At 42.7% G+C, this 21,252-nt stretch overlaps 1 protein-coding gene across 1 annotated transcript in view; it reads left to right on the top strand.

Annotated features, from left to right (window-relative positions):
• The window catches only part of DOC2B (double C2 domain beta), an 824,733-nt gene that overhangs the window by 613,436 nt on the left and 190,045 nt on the right, over nt 1-21,252 (top strand). Inside the window, exon 6 of the mRNA XM_082245573.1 lies at nt 20,950-21,076. Coding sequence (XP_082101699.1) covers nt 20,950-21,076 — 127 coding nt within the window. The remainder of the gene's footprint in view (nt 1-20,949; nt 21,077-21,252) is intronic.

Here is a 21,252-nt window from a genome sequence, read left to right as displayed (position 1 = left end):
TGATTGTCATAGCAGGCAACAAACTGTGATTCCTAAGACTTGAAAATAAATGTAAAAGCTAATATTTAAGAAATATTATGGCAGCTTATCCTAGATAATTAAAAAAAAAAAAAAAAACACAACCTTAAGTAACATTGTTCAACAGTGTTACCAACAGAGAGTCTGCTGTATGGGATAAAATATTTACAGCTTGAAAAATAATGATTTTTTTATGCCTACAAATTTGACATTTTTGATTCATGGGCTCTGATGCATCAAATTCTGACAAAATTAAAGATATTCCTGTGGTAGTTATCACTCAGCATTGCATGCAAAATATTTCTTGATTCATGAAAGTCAGTGACACTAAGCTGTAATTATAAGGAGGGAGTACTTAATGTGTCACTAAACCAACATCATAAAAAATAAAAATTTTCAATAAACGGTGTATTACTTGCTGTTCATACTCAGTTACTGTGAGATCCATTTTCTGTATTCTGCAAAAAACCTGGTTGACCCTGCTCTTTTGTATCTCCCCCTTCTGTCCAGGTCCTTAGTTCAGCTAGGGATTTTGCAGAGCAGTGTTGGCAACTCTACACATGCTCAGTTTTCAGTGAGTTTCTATGCTGAGTATTTCCTCCCTATCACATCTGAGCAGCCCATGTGACTATATAATCACACATGTGGGAATATATACAGTGGTGAATGACAGTCCACTTCCTCCCTCCTCCTCTATGCCCACTAACCAGCTAAACTCAAGGGGGGCGGGATATTACATGTAGATTAATGGAGGCCTCACCTCCCTGTTATTCTAAAACACAGGCTGGACAGGCGTGACACAGCTTGCGACTGGCAGGAATACCCCTACACCATGTCTTTTTTATAACAAAAAAAATAAAGATATCATTTCAAATATATATTTTTATGCAAATTTAAAACAGTTTATTGATATTATTTATTTATTTTTATTCTGTATTCCAAAGGCTGTTTTTTTTTATTTTTTATTTTGAACATGTGACCAGCACCAGAGGACTAGAAGTGCTTCCTGCTTATGTTTCCATGCAGAAAGGCTGGGAAAGATCTGGGTCATGTGACAGCTGTATAACAACCACTTTTGCATTCTGCACTGGGTTTCTTTAACTAACAATTGCTCGCTCGTGCGACGCTGTACCCAAAATGCAATTGATGTCCCTTTTTTCCCACAAATAGAGCTTTCTTTTGGTGGTATTTGATCATCTCTTAGGTTTTTAAATTTAAACAAAAGGAGAGGGACAATTTTGAAAAAAGAAAAAACTATATTTTTTACTTTCTGCTATAAAACAATCCCAATTTAAAAAAATTAAAAATCAATAGTTTTTTTTATCAGTTTAAGCCAATTTTTATTTTGCTACATATTTTTGGTAAAACAAAACCCAAAAAGCATATAATAATTTGTTTCCGCAAAAGTTTTAGTGTTTACAAACTGTGGGATAGATTTTTGGACTTTTGATTTTTTTTGTTGTTACTAATGGCAACGATCAGCGATTTTTAGCGGGACTGCGACATTGCGGTGGGCAAATCTGACACTAAATGACACTTTTTGGGGACCAGTGACACCAATACAGTGATCAGTGCTAAATAATATGCACTGTTACTGTAAAAATGACACTGGCAGGGAATTGGTTAATACTGGGGGGTGATCAAGGGATTAAGTGTGCTCCTAAATTGTGCTTAGTAACTGTGGGGGTGGGAGGTGGGAGCTCTGTGACAGGCACACATAGATCGGTGTTTCAGATTAGCTGAGACACACAATCACATTGTGCCTGTCTGACAGGAGAGCCACCTGCCTTGTTTACATAGGCAGGCAGCTCTCCTATCAGTTTCCCTGAAAATTGCGGGAGGCCGGTGGCGATCGCGCCCGCTCCTCCCGCAGTGTGGCTCCTGCCGTGCCCAATCACATCGGGAGCACGGCTCCGGGGGCGCACGCTCGCCGTCGAGACTACATGCACATAATCACGTAGATTCACGTGATTATGCACAGCCAAGCCGCCCTGCTGCAGTAAATCTGCGTGGGGCAGTCGGCAAGTGGTTAATTAGGAAAAAGGTACTTATATGTTTTTTTTCCTTAAAATAATTACAGTACCATCATTCACATACAGAAATAGAAGGGACAGTGTGAATTAAACAGCGTGTGTTTAGTATCACTGTAAACCATATCTGAGTTTACCATTTATTTTATATGAATAAAAACAGCACAGTGGTACTGATAGGTTGACTTTTTTTCTAAACATACAAATGCCCCTCGACAAACAAATAGCAGCTAGAAACACCAGCCATACAAGCTTGCTTCCCATGATTAGACGTGCCTCCACTATCATTTGGTGATATGTTGTTTAAAAAAGGGGGACGGTCCTTCTCAAAACAGGGACTCTAAGTTCTGTATAGCTTAGTATTCCAATGGAGGTGTATGTGTTGGGAGAAGGGTGCTTATGTGCCACTTACCTGTCCCTAAGGTTCAGGGAGTTCCACTTACCTGTGCCTCGTACAAGGAACCACCTGCTTTCTTGCCTTTTTAGGTTTGGAGAGAGTGGGGGAGAATTATAATTTCTCTGAGTTTTTTCTTTTTTTTAACCCTGAAACCCCTTTAGAGAGTGTTTCCCTAACTTTATGTCCCTGTGATGCCGATAGCAGAAGTGCAAATTTTACCAAGACTGTAATAACAACAATTTTAGAAGTTTTATTCCTTCTTTACTCTAGTAATAATACATTTTTGTGTGTGTGTCCCTGTTGGACAAATTTCTTATCACTTGGGATGGGAACCTTGTTCTCTTAGTGAAGAAGTTGAAAGAAGATGATTTCTATAAAACAGGAAACGACAAAGACCTCTGCCTCATTTTTATTACATTATTATGCCTCTTGCTCACTGCTGCCTAAAAAGGCAGCATTTCTAGGCATATAGGCATTTTTTTTTACTGATCTAAATGCAGCCCATTGTTTTCAATGTGTTTGCATATACAGGTGCATAAACTCTGCGTATAGATGAGTAAAAAAAGAAAATCTGAGTTGCCATTCAGTATTTTATGTGCATATGTGCAGCCACCAAGCCTAAGAAGTGGTAACAGCAATTTATACAAAATGTTGTCCTCCTTGGGTTTAGATACACTTTAGGTATGAATGTGTTGCTTGTACTAGTAGAAGCGTTGTTTTTGTACTAATACTAGCAAAAGCAGCTAGGCTAATTGATGATGTAAAAATAGACCCCAATATGTCCTCCTGACTTTTCTTTTTTAGTTAGTGGAAAAAAACAGCCTTTTTTTTTCTCTGATGGGCAGCGTGTTGTGTTTATATAGGATTTAATATGGTGCTATTGTTTATCTCTCTTTTGCTTCGTTATTACTTCCATGTCCTGTCTTTTGGGACTTGCACTAAGGAAGGAAATTCACAATATTGATTTCAATCACTCTCCGACAAACTTTGATCCTCCTCCTCTGCTTTTCCTTTCCTCATAAGTGAAAAACAGTAATAGCAGATGCAGTAGTAGGAATAAGCAAGACCACATATAGCAGGAACAAGCACTTTATATGGTTTGGGAGATTTAAATTAAATGTTACTACAGAATGTACAGAAAATATTTTTTTCTTTAAACTAGTATGGATAACTATTGTGACAAAGAGGTTTGACAAAGTGGTATGCTCTCACTAGCCACAGGGCTTAATAAGACGGTGCTATTTGCACATTAAGTGCTATTTAATGTTCCCTTTTCAGTGCCTCAGACAATAATGGATTTTTGTTTAATTGGATGCATATGAGTGAGCTTTCACAGACAGCCAAGGTTAATGTGAAGTCATCGGACAGACAAAAATATCAAACAATAATGGACAACAGTGAATTTTCAATCACTCAGCATAATAAAAAATGCATTTCATTTAACTTATCTGCTCTCTGTCTATTAGGCAGATTTTAAGTTACTGCAAGCAAAAGTATTAAAGCAAAGAGACTGATTTATTTCACTTAATATTACATTGTATAAGTTAATATCTTTGGGGGGGGGGGGGGAGCAGGTGACATGGCTGATGCATGGCACAGTACACAGCACAGATAAAGAGCTCCTTGCTGCTTCTTGACATCCTTTACACTAAGATAGACCCCTGCAACAAGGCAAAACATACCTGCCTTTTTCAACTCATATGAGCTTACAGTGCAACAGTATGACTCACCAAATATGGCTGATCCCCCACATGGGGTCAGTTCTTCAGTAGCATCATCATAAAGTGAGCATTTTCCTATGCCCACCTTGAATCCCACATCTATGGATTTAGAAGAACGTCAGTACCATTTCTCACGAACTATCTCCTCAAATTATAAAAATGGGCGAAAGGGTCACTGGGACTGGAGAATGTTTAAAAAAGGCCTACCCACCAGATTTGAGGTCCGGTCATAAGGCAAATATTTGATATCTAAATGCAGACATCAAAGCTATACACTCAAAACATCTGAATTTGGATGTACCTGCTACACTCATATTGCTGTCATTACTACATAGACACAGCATCTGGATACCCATGAAGCTCATACTAAGACGCTACTTGCAAAATGGGTTTTGAAAACAGAGCAGGCACATAATATCAGAATTGAGGGCTTGCCGGAAGTGGCTCGCACCTCAGACCTTCTGCCTATGGTCAAAACTTTGGTTAAAAATCCTGGATGACCCAGACCATACAGGCCTAAAGATCAATACGGTCCACAGCACCCTAGAACTGCAGGAAGTAGATCTCATCAGAATCTGTGATGTCATCTGTTTCATACACTTTCTAAATGTAAAAGAGACTTCGGTCCTACTGATTATGATGTAGCTAAAATACTCCTTTCTCTTACGTCCTCCGACAGTCGCCGCCTCTTCATATTCGTCACATATGGGGTATTAGACTTTGCTCCGAAGGAGTAGCTAGGCAACAGAATATGTTAACAATAAAGCTTTTAACATATCCCACCCTCAAGGGGTGGTCCCCTCAGTCAATACCCTCCTACTTCCTGCAACCATATCTCAGTTTTAATGTCTAGGTTGTCAGGACAGGAGTTTGGTTGGACGATAAATTTTCCAAAGTCGACACTGAGTCCGTCGGTTTGTCTCCCCTATCTGGGAATGATACTGGACTCGGTGCAGGCGCAGGTCTTCCTGCCGGAAGACAAACTCAGGACTCTCCGGGAGGAAGTCAGGTCCCTCAGGGACGTTCCGAACTCGTCTCTGCGGACGTGTATGAGATGTCTGGGATTGATGGTCTCGGCCTTCGAGGCGATTCCTTTCGCCCAGTTTCACACGCGGGGTCTCCAAGCGGAGATCCTGTCCAGGTGGGACGGGCGACCTCAATCTCTGGATCTTCAAATCTCGTTGAGTCTTCGCACCAGGGAAAACCTTCTGTGGTGGCTCCAGTCCCCGTTGGTGTCCGGGGGCAAGTCGTTTCGTCCGATCTCGTGGACGGTGATCACCACGGATGCCAGCCTGTCGGGCTGGGGTGGTGTTCTGGGCGTTCTGTCCGCTCAGGGGACTTGGTCGGAGGGGGAGTCTTCCCTTCCGATCAACATTCTGGAATTGCGTGCGATAAGTCTCTGTCTTCATCGCTGGACGGACCGGCTGCAGGGTTGCCCGGTTCGGGTGCAGACGGACAATGCCACGGCGGTGGCCTACATCAACCACCAAGGGGGCACCAGGAGTGCCGGAGCGGCTCGAGAAGTGGCCGACATTCTGTCTTGGGCCGAGACTCATGTCCCGGCGATAACGGCGGTTCACATTCCGGGTGTGGAGAACTGGCAGGCGGACTATCTGAGTCGCCAGACCCTGGATCAGGGGGAATGGTCTCTCCATCCGGCTGTCTTCCAGATGTTGTGCGCGAAGTGGGGTCTTCCAGATGTGGACCTGTTCGCGTCTCGTCTCAACAACAAGGTGATGAGGTTCGTGGCAAGGACGCGCGACCCTCGGGCAGACGCGTCGGACGCGTTAGTGGCCCCGTGGCATCAGTACAGGCTGATGTACGCGTTTCCACCGATTCAGTTGCTGTCCAGGTTCCTTCGCAGGTTACATTCGGAACGCAACACGGTGATTCTTGTGGCACCGGACTGGCCTCGCCGGTCCTGGTACGCAGACCTCGTGAATCTGGCGGTCGACGCCCCGTGGCGTCTGCCTCTTCGAGACGATCTACTGTCTCAAGGACGGATATACCATCCTGCTTTACAGTCGCTGGCTTTGACGGCCTGGCTGTTGAGACCGAGGTCCTGAAGGAGAGGGGTCTCTCTCCGGAGGTCGTTCATACTTTAATCAACGCGAGGAAGTCTTCCTCGGGGAAGGTTTATTACCGTACTTGGAAGGCCTATTTTGCCTGGTGTGAGTCCAGGGGGTTTTCACCCCGCACGTACTCGGTGTCCCGTGTGCTGTCTTTCCTTCAAACGGGTGTTGATCAGCGTTTGGCGCTGGCTACGATAAAGGGTCAGGTGTCTGCTCTGGCCGTTCTGTTTCAACGTCCCGTGGCTTCCAACCCATTGGTTGGCACCTTTGTTCAGGGTGTGCGGCATCTGGTTCCCCCGAGGCGGGATCCTCTGCCCCCTTGGGACTTGAATCTCGTTCTATCTGTGTTACAACGTGCTCCTTTTGAACAGATCAGGGAGATCTCGTTGTCTATGTTGTCCAAAAAGGTCGCCTTTTTGGTGGCGATCACTTCGGCTCGCAGAGTGTCGGAGCTGGCGGCTTTGTCCTGCAAGTCTCCGTACCTGGTTATTCATTTGGATAAGGTGGTCTTGCGACCTAATCCTTCTTTTCTTCCGAAACGAGTCTCGGAATTCCATCTTAATGAGGATATTGTCTTGCCTTCGTTGGGCACGAAGCCTAAACATCCAAAGGAGGTGAGATTGCACTCTCTGGATGTTGTTCGGGCGATTAGGGTTTACCTTAAATCGACTGAGTCTTTTCGAAAGACGGACTCCTTGTTTGTTCTTCCAGAGGGTCCTCGGAAGGGCATGGCGGCTTCGGCCTCTACCATCGCCAAATGGATCAGGCAGACCATTGAACAGGCCTATGCTTTGCAGGGGAAGGTTCCCCCTGTGCCTGTGAAGGCGCACTCTACTAGATCTCTGAGTACGTCTTGGGCCTGTCGTCATGGGGCTTCTGTAGCCCAGGTGTGTAAGGCGGCGACTTGGTCAACCGTGCACACTTTCACAAAATTCTACAAAGTAGATGTTCAGGCATCGGCGGATGCTTCCTTTGGCCGCAAGGTTCTTAGTGCGGCTGTTCCCTAGGGTCCCTTGTTGGGGACTCCTGGCTGTTGGGATAAGTTTTGTATCCCCTGGTTTTTTGTCTTTTCCTGGGTTGTTGCTCCAGTTGAGCACTTGTTTTTTGCTGTTGCCCAGCTGGTTTCCTACCTTTGGTAAGGTTCCTTCTTTGATGCGGAGACTGCGTTGCCTTTCGGCGCGGATGCGTTTCCCACCCCTCATGTTTGCACTGCTTTGGGACGTCCCCATATGTGACGAATATGAAGAGGCGGCGACTGTCGGAGGACGTAAGAGAAAACGGAATTTTTGTAAAATCTTACCTGTAAAATTCCTTTCTCTGAGTCCTCCGACAGTCGCCGCCCCCGCCCCTCTTTTGGGGTTTGATTGTATACTCTACTGCTATTCCACTAAAACTGAGATATGGTTGCAGGAAGTAGGAGGGTATTGACTGAGGGGACCACCCCTTGAGGGTGGGATATGTTAAAAGCTTTATTGTTAACATATTCTGTTGCCTAGCTACTCCTTCGGAGCAAAGTCTAATACCCCATATGTGACGAATATGAAGAGGCGGCGACTGTCGGAGGACTCAGAGAAAGGAATTTTACAGGTAAGATTTTACAAAAATTCCGTTATTCCCAGACTTCTCCAGACCAAAAGAAGTGCCCTGAAACCTATTCTCAACCTACTTATTGAATGGGGTAGATGTTATAGATAGGGTTTTCACATTCACTCTCCAGATCTTTAGGACATGCAAAAATCATATTCTCAGAAGCCCAGAAGATATGCTCAACCTCTTTACAACCCAAGGAATCCCTTCGGTTACACCTAGCTGCATTGCTACTCCATGCCAAGAAACAACAGACAACCTCCTTGTGGTCCCGTCCACTAACTTACTGACACCTAATGGCTCCTTGCACTCTCATACCACCCTATGAAGGAAAATAACCTACTCAAATCCTGCTCAGTGATATCTCTGTTCCGATTATACCTCAATGCCTATTTGCAATCAGTTTCTGATGTACCCACTTTCTGTAATGACATCCTTGAGAGATTGATTGGTTTATCAGCACCATGTCAATCTTCTTACTGTCTTCCTAAATATCAATCCACTATATCCATTCACTTAAACAGGAATTATGCAACTTTGCTGATGCTTGGATTATTAGTTTAGTTGGCTTTGACATACTGCTCTTGGTTGCCATGCAAAGGCATGGCTTACATAGAAAATTCATGGGAGGAGCAAAAATGTTCAAGGTTCACCAGAAACAGGGTACAAGACAAGATTATCCAAGAGATCAGACACTAAACTGTCCAACATTTCAGGTGGGACAGCAAGAAGAGCTACTGCCAGAGGCAGCACTTCAGATCCCTGTCCTGACACCTCCATAGCCAGCACCAATACCATGCCCTCTGAGATGAAATTGTGCTCATACATGTGGAGGGTCTGAACAGCCCTAACAAAAGAGACATACCCCTACCTGCTCCTATCTGCCACAAAAGATATTACTCCTGATGGTACCACAGTACTAACCCAAAATGGAAAACCAAGGGCATCTGGATGGCTATACAAAGAAATCGCCTATTATAGCTCATCAGTCAACACATGAACTCCTTAGGGAAATATTTGTTCTTCAAACAACTAAAAAAAAGTCTATTCCATCATCAGCTGGTGAATGTTTGGAATATTCTTCACCCCCACACTAAAGACTACGTATTTTCTCCACTGCACATCAAATATACAGTCACTTTGATTACTTCTTGGTTAGCCACAATGCCCTTTAACGGTATCCTTCCTGCTCAATTAAAACCATGGTCCTGTCCTCATGTCTTTTTACCAGATTGTGTGCAAATAGATCCATGTTACCCAGATCCCACATACATAATGGTACACATCAAGGGTGTCCCTTTTCCCACTCTACAAATTAACCATGGAACAACTCGCCACTGCAGCATCCAGTCATCTCTGGAATCCAAACTAGACTAGTTAATACTAAACTATCCCTGTTTGCAGGTGACCTCTTGGTATTTGCAACACAACCTTATCTCTCCATGAGCTGAATAATTCATCCGGATCAATCCGGTTTTATACCAACTAGATCCTTGGCTTCCATTATTTGACATTTGTTTCCTAATTTGCAAACTTTGGCCAGTAATTTGGAACAAGAGATCAATTCTTTCCTTGGATGCAGCCAAGGTTTTTCATTGTATAGAATGGAATTTAATTTGGCAGGTATTACGAAGATGGTTTTGTAACCATTTTAAAAAAAGTGTTTAACTTTTTAATGCATCCCCTATATCCCATAAACAGGTTAATGGTAGGCTTTCTGAACCATTTTCTCTCTTTAGGGGTACCCGGAAGGGGTTCCCGTTGTCACCGTTGCTGTTTGCCTTAGCCTTAGGCTAGTCATACACGGTTCAAATCTCGATCAGTTTAGCAGGAACCGGCCGAGATTCTAACTGTTAATGGGCAGGCTGAATGTACCAAGTTGATCAATCAATAAGCTTGGGTACAACCAGCCTGTCAGATTCTCTTGCAATTATCACTAGCGGCTGCTATTGGCACTAGCAATGATCACTGTCTTCTCCTGGCAGGGGCGGCTTTCCCCGCCCACCCCTGCCAGCAGAAGGCAATTGCTGATTCCTCTGTCAACACTGTCTATGTTGATGAGTAACTATCTACACCTTCACCATGCATTACAGTCTCAGACTCATTCTAATCCCATAAATTTTAGTTTTTCGAACATTCTTTCTATGGTGCTTTCTAAAAGGATCGAATAGGTGGTTTATATGAAGCCTTAATGCAGACAGATATGGAGTCAAGGTATAGGCAATCTAAACAAGGATCAGGTTGGCTGCGGCGATAAAGCTCCATCCAGATGTTTCGCTTTTCACTTTCCCCCTGCCTAAAGCTAACGCAGCTTTTCTTAGTTCATAGAGTCTATTATACCCTTCAATTTTAATTTTTGGGGTGGCCAACCTTCCCCTAATTGCCCTCATTGTAGTAAGAATATGGGCATGTCAATCCATAGGTTATAGCACTGTCCTAAGTTACTTCAATTCTGGATAGATATATTTAATATTTTATCAGAACTTTGTTCAATCCAATTGACTTCTGATCCTAAATTTGCCCTATTGGGCATATTCCCGGAGGACTGGCCATTTTTTTCTCAGAAAATATACCCATTTGTTATTTATTTCCCCAAGTAGATTTCTTAAAGTTGGTTGTCTTCTAACTCTCAAACTTGTGTTCAGTGGTGCATAGCGATGAATGCTGTGCTGAATAGAATCAACTTACTTATAAACACAAGGGTTGTATGAATACATTTAATAAGATCTGGTCCTCCGTGTTATCCTCCCCATACATAGTCTCCACTAGTGTGGGTGATCTTCCTGACTCTGCCGATAGGGATGCTGTTCTATGATGGGTTCATGGTGGGGATATAACTGAAATACTGATCGTTTTGTTAGGTTAACATTCCTCAGGTGACTGCTATATACCAGAACAAACCATTGTTATATTTATTTATTGATTTCTTATTTATTATTGTCTTGTTTTGTAAGAGCATTTATTATATGTTTTGTCTCTATATATGTAAAAATTTAAACCTAATAAAAAATATTAAAAATATTTTTCCTTGAGCAACTCAAAGTCAATTTCTCAGAATCTGAACCCATGTGGTTCATCTACATAAGACGCTCTATTTAAAATCTGCAGTAAGACTATCAAATAGCTTTGGATACAAATACCTTCCAACATCTCACACCTGTTTTCTACAACTTTAATTTCCATTTTTGCAAAAAAATTAAAAAATAAATAACAGACTTGACCAGATATGATTATAAACATTTTTCTTGGCTGGAAAGAATCAACATTTTTAAAATTGACATCTCTTTAAGATTCTTTTAATCAGGGCTTTTTTTCAGCTGGGAGTTGGTGAAACTCAGTTCCACCACCTTTGACACCTCTGGCTCTCTGCTCCCTGCTCACCACTATCACTTGTAAACACAGAAGTCCCGCTTCTGTGTCTACAAATGACAGGTTGTCTCCTGAGCGGCTCCCACTGATGGCAGAATTGAGACAAGGCAGATGCAGTGCGGATCCCGACACCCCCACTGGAAGATCTCCCTGCAAGTGACAGGCAGAGTGACCTACAGAGCATGGGGAGGTACTAGAGAAGAAGAGGTGTGAAAGAGAGATGTGGATGGGGTATGCAGGGGTAAGCAGCTGTAGAAAAAGGCTGATCTCTGCATTCTGTGTGCAATGCACCCCTAAATTATGCACTCTGTATGCAGTGCACCCCTGAACTCTGCACTATGTACATAGCGCACCCCCAAAACTCTGCACTCTGTACTTACTATGTACTGTACTATGCACTCCTGGTATTTAATGCCCCTTTAGGACCCTCCCACTGTTAGTGAAATTTTACCACACCCACTATTTGATATGGTTTGGAGGGTGTGTGTGTGTGTGTGGGAGGGGGTTATGGAGGGCTGTGGCTGAGTTCCTGCACCTATTGTATGAGAAAAAAAGCCCTGCTTTTACTCATTTCAGGCCATCTCAATAGAGATCCCTAAGACATTTTCCTAGAAACTGCAGCACAATTGGATTGGATATATAAATGTTATACTAAATCCTGAGTTAAAAAAGAACACCTCTTTTACCCTTCTCTCCCTGACAGCCACTGGAGATGGACATTCTCAAAAAGGGAACATAATCCACATTAGGTGGGCCTGCTCTCTCACTGAAAAATTCCAGGACATATACTATTCATTTACCTTAGACTGATGGGAACAAACATCCAAAATAGCCCTCAAGCCTTTACTCTCCATACTCCCAGCCACTGGAAAAGATTGTTATTTTATGCCATTTGCCTACAGCTGCCATTTATCATCCCCTGTCAATGGTGCATGCAACAGGTACCTTCCGTAGCTGAATGGATCATCCTAGTTAGATTCTATAATGTGCATGGAACCCCTGACTGCCAAGGAACATAATACAACAGAACAAAACCCAATGGCATTTGTTATGCTGCTTGGTTAGTTTTCGATGTTCCAAGATTTTCTATCTAGCTTCTTTGAAACAAATGATGGCTGGCCAAACAAATATTGGATTTAAAGATACTTGAAATCAGAAGTTATCAGCATTATTAGAAGTTAAAACTTTTTTCTATAGTGGCATTAAATTATTAAAATGCCAGTGATCAAAAAAAATGTGTGGATGCTTGCTTATCGAGAGCACGCCCAGGACAAGCACTGGAGGTAATGCTGATAAATGATCCATACAAAGCCATTCATACAAATAATATGAGAACACAGAACAATACACAAACATACAAGTCATCACAAATAACTGTAATTACTGTTTTATGTGTGGTTGGCTTGGATTATAATAATGTAGTAGTCACAGATGGATAGCATAGTACATGTTTTTGTTCATTGTAAAATAGTATTTCACAAACAGAGCAATGAAAATTCATCTATGCATGAGAAGATTTTAATTGAAAATGCAGTGGATAGAAGAAATTCTTAAGCGGAAAACATCTAGAAAGGAGCTGAAAATGATCAAAGACACATCAAATTAATGCTAGACTAAAAAAAAAAAAAAAAAAAATCTTTATTGTACCATCTTTGATTAACTTGATGTTCTAATAATTTCAATAGTTTCAATATTTTCTTCAATATAGACCATCACTTTAATAACAGTGATTAGCTTCTTACACTGTGGATCACATTTACAAAGCAGAACATCATACACCATATTTTCATATTTATGTCAAGGTCGCTATTTACTGGTTGTCCTTCTCAGCTGTGTAAGTGTTTGTAAATGTAGTTAATATTTTAAAGCCTCATTTTAACACAGGGCCCAAACTGTGATAACTTGTTCCTTATCTTGTTTCTGATACTGTCCACCTGGACATATGTCATTAAAGCTGGCCATAGATGGATATTTTCTTTTTTCATCCAGCTAGCTAATCAAATAAATTGGAACCAATTTCTTCATCCATACATTTGAGGTTGATGGGGGAATCCTCCCTGTTGCACTAATGTTTTCTGATAGCAGGAACTCCTCCGCAGTTATGCCCCTTTCACACGGGTGATCCGATCCAATTGGATGCTCCATGCATCCCTATGGGGCAGCGGGTGTCAGTGGAGACATCTCTGCTGACACCTGCTGCTATCAGATTCTGATCCTGTCCGTGAAATCTGGACGGATGGAAACTCTATTTTCCATCCGTCTGGATGATCGGGTCGGATGAGAATGGACAGGCGGTCCGTTGTTATCCGATCTCCCCATAGAGGACAGCGTGGATCTGACAGCTCTGTCTCTGCACACAGAGCAGAGATGGAGCTGTCATCAGCCTGCTCAGCGAGGATCGCCGGATCGATCCCCCCCCGCTGGGCAGAACAGGCTCCGTCGTCATGTGAAAGGGGCCTTAGAATACACTGATCAGAGCTGCAGCTGATTGGCTGCATGTGCTGATTGAGTGGAGATTTTTTAACATTCCAGCTTGAGAAGCTAATCGTTAGATAAACTTCTCTCTTGTGAGAATGGCCATAGCTCAACCGGACAAATTTTGATCCATCTATGGGCAGCTTTAATTCCACAAGAGAAATGTATGAAGATAGGGTAGATTTAGCCTTTTAAATAAAATAGTGCCATATATTGCTCCAGTGAGTGGTCTTCTAAGGACTAGAAAACTAATTGTTCATTTGGTTAAAGTGGTAGTAAACTTTTTTTTTTTTTTACTTGTACCTACAGGTAAGCCTATAATAAGGCTTACAGTACCTGTAGGTACAGTGAATATCTCCTAAACTTGCACTGTTTAGGAAATATTTATACTGCATGTAGCCAGTAACGTCACTGGCGCATGCCCTCTGAAGGGACAACATACCTGTGCCGTCCCATCAGAGCTCAATGCCGTGGCCGTGACTCCCACGTGCATGTGCGGGAGTGATGTCATCGCAGCTTTGCAAATCAAACAGATGCTGGCCGTGAACCCGGAAGGAAGACTAGGTGAAGATGGAAGCACTTTCAGTGGTGACAGCTGCCGCTGGAGGGCTTTGTTCTAAGATAAGCATTTCATAGTGTGCTACTTTGCGATGCATACTAGCACATTATGCCCTTGTCTTGCAGGTCTTTTTTTTTTAAGACTGCAGTTTGCTACCGCTCTACGGTATAAGATGAAGCTATTCCAATTTGAATCATCCTATCACGGGCAAAAATCCTTAATTTGGCATTCAAAGTAAATAATAATTATTAAGCTAAACAAACATTGTCATCTTCTTTAGTAGATAAGCCCCACTGTCTTCATACTGAGTTCTTTGGAATGGAAACCAGTGTCTGTAAAAGCTAAACTCCAAGCACTAGAACTTTCATTCAAATGCATTCCCCAATATAAATTCACCTTATGTGCACTAAATACCTTTGCAAACCGATTAAAAGTAGTGATGATGTCATCACTGTGCTGAACATAGCCTGTGCAGAGAGCAGAGCTGTTGGAAGAACCTAACCTCTAAATGCTGAAAATAGAAAAAAGTGCGCTGATATTAAAATTGTGCTGCTACCAAGATCCAATGTGTGGAAATAAATGTTTGTGAATAATAATTAGTGCGCTACAATGTGTTGAGAGTTCATATAAATATAAACATATAAACATAAACAAATGCAATGTGCATACACCACGTGATAACAATGATGAGTGAAGATAAAAATTATGTTCCATCAACACTGTGACCCACAAAAATCCAAAAGAAATTGTCCAAAACTCAAATATATTGTCCACCAAGTGCAATGCCACATTTGCAATAAAAAAAAAAAAATAAATAAAAATGTGCTGAGTCTACAGCCCGATGACACCGACTGTTCAATGTTTGTGCTGCACAAACTCAGTCTCCAACAGGTGATGATGTGAAAACGAAAGATGAACTGGTGATGAAGGGATGTAACAAATTGGTGACAGTTTCCCACCACCTGCTAAATGTGCTTCTTACCAGATAAAGATTATAAAGGGCATATATAAGTGATCGCTACCCAGAAACTTCTGATAACACCTCCAAACAGCTTAAGGTGAATCAATATCCCTTCACCAAAATTTCAGACGGCTCCTTACCAGATGTAAAGAGTTGAAGAGCATAACACAATGACCCTTGTCTTCCTGAACTGGAATGATGGGAAGTTTCTCCCGGCACTTGTCATCAGTTTACCATCCACAGCATTTCCCCATGTGAAAGAAAAGCAAGGAAGGCCACAGATAGTGCACTATCCCCAGAATAAAATGTATTTATTAAAATGGAAATACACTTACAAAAATCTGTTGTAAATGATGCCTGTAACGATCGATACCGCGGATTGTCTGCAGCACAATACCGACGGTGTGTAGAGTGGCGGCGCGACTCCTCCTACTTCTGACGCGGCGTTTCTCCTCAATAGGCTTCCACGGAGACAGGAGGCTAATATTAGCTTATCGAAGAATTCGGCTTTAATGTGGTTCTGAAGTCATTTGTATACCTTACTACATTCTTTGCATTAAAGGAGTTGTAAAGTCAGAAGGTGTTTTATCTTAATGCATTCTATGCATTAAGATAAAAAACCTTCTGTGTGTAACAGCCTCCCCTCAGCACCCCTAATACTTTCCTGAGCCCATCTTTATCCAGCGATGTCCACAAGTCCCTCAGCCATTCAGGACTCTCCCTCCTGATTGGCTGAGACACAGTCGCGGCGTTATTGGCTCCAGCAGCTGTCAATCAAAGTCAGTTAGCTGAACAGGGAGGAGGGGGGCAGGGCCAAGATGCAGCTCCATGTCTGAATGGACACATGGAGCTGCAGCTTGGCTTGGGTGCCCCCATAGCAAGCTGCTTGCTGTGGGGGCACTTGACAAGAGGAAGGGGCCAGGAGCTCAACCCAAGGATCCAAGAAGAGGAGGATCCAGGCCACTCTGTGCATAATCAACTGCACAGAGCAGGTAAGTATAACATGTTTGTTATTTAAAAAAAAAAAAAACGAGACTTTACAATCACTTTAGGGTAGAAAAGCCCCACTACTTGTCCTACTCACTCCCATTCTTTTCCTGACTCCTGGCACCACCCAAGCACTGTCATAGGCTCCTGATATTGTCAGTAAAACTATTGTGAGGTAGGAGCGGGATTGTAGTTTACTGGACTGTGTATGTCGGAGGCGCGTGTGCACAGGTGCCTTTCTAGCACCAGGCTTGCCGAGGAGGTATCAAGGTAAAAGATCACTCTATGCCATATTGTTGCACAGAGCTAGTAAGTATAATATCTTTCTTAGTTTAACAAAAGAAAAAACGCCTTTATTGTCACGTTAATGCTTTCTATACTTTCTGATGTAATACATCACAGATTAAGATTATGTATAACTTAGTTATGACAATTTGAACTATAATGAAAAATGTGTCACGTAAAATTACTTAAAATTGTTTACTAGATTAGAGCAGAGCTTTTTCTCCCCAAAACAACAGATGCATTGCTTTTCCTCCCCAAAACAAAGCTGTTGACTGTTAATTTTGCCTCTTCTAAGCAGAGTATGTCTGGCGCTTTTGCTGCATACTCTGCTTAGAAGAGGCAAAATGAACAGTCAACAGCTTTGATTTACTGCACCATGATGGCCCCCATTATTTACATGAGCCCTAAGGAGTAAAGAAAAGAATTAAAGAGTCGAGAGTGGAAGGACCATAGGCAAGCCCCCATAAGAGAGATACAGACATCCAGGAGAAGGGACCCATCATTAATCAGGAGAGACGGAGACCACCCAAAAAGGACACGAACGGCGCTGGGATAAGAGGAACCACAGGCACTGAGGGTCAAGTGATACAGGTGTATTACTTACCTCACTAAGGTGAGCATTAAGGACACTTAGAAGTGTATTCACTGAAGAAACCCAAGACACGGAAAGTAAAGGTGGAGGAAGATATAAATCACTACGGATCACCTTGAATTTATTTATTTTCAGTTTTTTGGACACTTATATATTATTTGGCACAAATAGGAAAGAATTGTTTTGCTTAAAACTCAAATAGAAGCACTCTTTACTGAATATTTATTTATTGGCGCACCTGGTCACTTTAGAAAATAAGCACTTTATATGTTTAATTGGATGAAAGGCACTCCATATCTATTTATTATTTACCAGCATGGATTGATTGAATTTTAGGTGATGCACAAGAGCACTTTATAATCATTTAAACACAATACCCCTCTTCACCTGTAATATAGACTTTTATAGAAGCACACCAGCACTTTAAATATATGTATTATTGATTGTTTTATTATGAAGATATTTAGAAGAAAAAATAGAGTGTTACACTAATATAGCGTTTATACACTATTTGTGACTAGAAGAAAAGTGAACGTATGAGCAAGAAGTTTTTGGTTTAAAAACACCCTGAAGCGCAATACAACCCCCTACACATTTTTCACTGAAGCTGTTTACTTAGTACCAGTTTAAGTATATGCAGCATTAGGGTGATTAGTGACCTCTCTCTGTGTTAGCGCAGGAACCATATCTATAAATTCCTTCATATGTAAATACATCACTTCACAGAGAGAAGGGTTCTGGGAGGGCAGGATCTGAGGGGTGGGAATCTCCCTGTTCACACTGGGCAGCATATTTACCTGGGCAGGGTTGAATTCTAATTGTAATTCAATTCAAACCTGTCCAACAGAAGCACAGCTAGCTATCAGAAAGGGCTGTGTATGAAGGGGTTTCCTATGTGATTTTGAATAATGCTGTGATCTGTGAGGCGGGACTTGGGAGGTTCGGAATCTTCCTGTAGGTGTGACTGAGCGGGATTGAATGCTAATTAGGATGTATTCATTCCCACCCACCATCAGAGCTGTGAAGGAAGTTTCATCATTTGCAGAGTCTGAAATACTACAGAGGGGAGTGTTCTAGGCTAGAGATTAAGCAGGAAGTGGCTGTAAGGCCCTCAGTCTACATCCTGACTATACAGAGTGTCACATGGTACAAAGCCTCAACTAATCCCATAATATCAGAAGATCTGCAGACAACAGAGCAACATGGTACAGAGGTATGATCTATGCTGGGACCGATCATTCCATTTAGTTCTAATGAAAAGACAGTTAAAATAAAAGGTTGCTGTTGACTTACTTACTTTTGTATTACCTAACTAAATAGGATGCATTAGGACTTATGCATTTTTACTTTTCTCTCTGTGGAATCTTGGCTTTCATGTATTATCTCCTTTCTGAATGTTTTCCTATGTGTTTTTTTCTGCCTATTTTCATGTTTCTAGTGCGCTGATTGTTTCATTTATAATGCATAGATACTTAAGGACATGAATTTTTCTTTAGAGTTAAATGTTTATCTTTAGCATAGAAAATGGAAACATTCGTGCAAAAATCCATATTTCTCTCTCTTTCGTTCATTGATGGACACAGCTTCTGATTCTTCTTAACCATTGAATTATACTGCCCCCTACCGGAGTAGGATACTAGGCAGGAAAAAGCTTGACTGCCCCTATAGAGCAGTCTCAGGGAGTATACTCCCACTCTCAGCTATAGGCACTCAGTTTTCTTTGCCTAGTCAGGAGTAAGGACCTAGTTACTTGCTGGGATCCATGGTCCTAGCAATTTATGAAACTTTTTCCTATCTTTGTTATTTTGTTTCTGTGAGATCCACAAGCAACTGCCGGACTGGGCAACGGACTGGATAATCTAGATCCAGAGGGTCCCCCCCCCCCCCGTCTGACCAGAGAACGTGCACAGGCCTCAACCCCACGCTAGGTCGGCCTTGACATAGCCCCAGTATGGGGGCTGGCCTGCGAGTTAAACATCTTGCAAGGGTACATACGACCTTGCCTCAGCCTGAGTCACAGCATTCCTCTTGGCCGACAGCCCCCCATTCCGATGGAGAGGTGATCTGACCACCCTGTTCCTGGTATGGTAAGTAGCTGTCCCCCTTTTTCCCCTGAAGGGTTTTGGGGTGGAAGTGGGCCCCCCCTGGCTGGTTCCCCCTTCCCCTCAGCTCCTCTGAATTTAGGTGGTCACTGTAGGTCTTCCGACCGCCTTCTCCCCCTTCCCCTCCCTCCCTGGGTGAGGTTATGAGCTGGCTTTTGCCACCTGCTCCTGAGGGTGGCTTGTTGGGGTTTGCTGCTGGCCAAGATTACCTGGTGCACAACGGGGGGGTTGAGCAGTGTTCCCCACCACCCTGGGGGCTGGTTTCTAGGGCTGGTATGTCCCCTGAGCTCCCTGCTGCAGTTGTTAGGCTGGGGGAGCGGCTGGTCTAACATCCGGGCGGTTTAATTTTTTTGTTGGCAGCTGCCACTATTATACTGTAGGGCACCTGCCCTTTCTAGCGCTGCAGGACCATCAGAGTATCCTGGGTTGTAGCCACACTCCCTGTTCTGTCTAATGGTGAGGATGCTTCCTCCATTTCGTTGGCTGCGTACGAGAAGGTGCAGGTTCATGCACTGATTACATCTGCGTGGGAATCTTGGAGGGGGGAGGATGCAGCTGAAGCTGCTGCAGAGGTGAACTTGCCTTTCATGCCCTCAAGCCGTCTAGTGCGGCACGGTGTTCCTTTCTCCATCCTGTTCTGACAGGAGTGGTCCTTCTGCGTAATATTTGGCTAAAACGCTGGTCTGATGGTGTCGGAGCTAATGGCGTTGTCTTGTTGTTCACCTTACCTGGTGGTTCACAGAGATAAGGTGGTTCTTTGTCCCTGTCTGTCATTCTTTCCAAGGTCGTTTCTGATTTCCATTTAAAGGAAGACATTGTGTTGCCTTCCCTATGTCCCATGCCTACACATCCTAAGGAAATTGCCTTGCATTCCCATGATGTGGTTCTGGCAATCAGGGTGTACCTGGCAGTTACAGAGTCTTTTAGGAAGTCATACTCTCCATTTGTACTCACAGATGGACCTTGGAAATTGTTGGCTGCTTCTGCTGTAAACATTTCCAAATGGATCAGACAGACAGTGGTTCAGGCCTATTCAATTAAGGGTCAGGTTACTCCTGTCCCTGTTAAGGCACACTCTACTCGGGCACTTAGTGCCTCCTTGGCCTTCCGTCATCAGGCATCAGTAATGCAGGTTTGCAAGGTGGCTGCCTGGTCGTCTGTGCACACTTTCACAAATTTTTTATGTGTTGGCGTCTGCAGATGCTTCTTTTGGCCGCAAGGTTTTTCAGGCTGCCGTTCAGAGGCCCTGGTCCTCTTTGAGGTTGTATTGTTTTTTTCAGGTGAGCTCCGGTTGCTCTTGTTTGAGCTTCATATTACCAGGTTGGCTATGTTTAGCCTTGGGAATTTTTTTTGCTGTTTTTCCCACCCCTTATGTTTAACACTGCTTTGGTACGCCCCAGTGGTTAAGAAGATCAGGAGCTGTGTCCGTCTGTGAACGAAAGAGAAAATGGGATTTTTGAATTACCGTAAAATCTATTTCTCTGATGTTCATTAACGGACACAGCACCCACCCCTCTGTGGAGTTGGCTTTCTCCTGACACTGCTTGTAACAAAACTGAGTGCCTATAGCTGAGAGTGGGTGTATACCCCCTGGGACTGCCCTATAGGTGTAGTCAAGCTTTTTCCTACCTAATGTCCTACTCCTGTAGGGGGCAGTATAACCCAATGGTTGAGAAGAATCAGAAGCTGTGTCTGTCAATGAACCTCAGAAAAATGGATTTTACGGTAAGTCAAAAATCCAATTTTTTTTCTGTCAGAGTTTCTTATAAGTGTTTTTTTCTTTGTGTCACCTAGAATTTCAGTATGTGATGAGGATAAATTCCGACACAATGAGTTCATTGGTGAAACAAGAATTCCTCTGAAAAAACTGAAGCCCAACCAAACCAAAAATTTTAGCATCTGTCTAGAAAAACAACTGCCTGTAAGTAATCTTTGTGATTTTAAAAGTTGGACTGGTACAGTTTACATATTAGAGCACTTTCACACTGATGCAATGCAGTTTTCCCATACTGCTTGTGCAGCTGTCTTGCATGTAGGAATTTTGGTGCGATTTCAAAAAACTCACCCAAAACTGCTCAATGCAATAGAAGTCTATGG

Source organism: Pelophylax lessonae, assembly GCF_965119305.1.
Source record: "Pelophylax lessonae genome assembly, chromosome: 2".
In the NCBI taxonomy this organism is placed as follows: domain Eukaryota; kingdom Metazoa; phylum Chordata; class Amphibia; order Anura; family Ranidae; genus Pelophylax; species Pelophylax lessonae.
The sequence above is the reverse complement of the archived record's forward strand: the minus strand, read 5'-3'. Positions and strand labels throughout refer to the sequence as shown.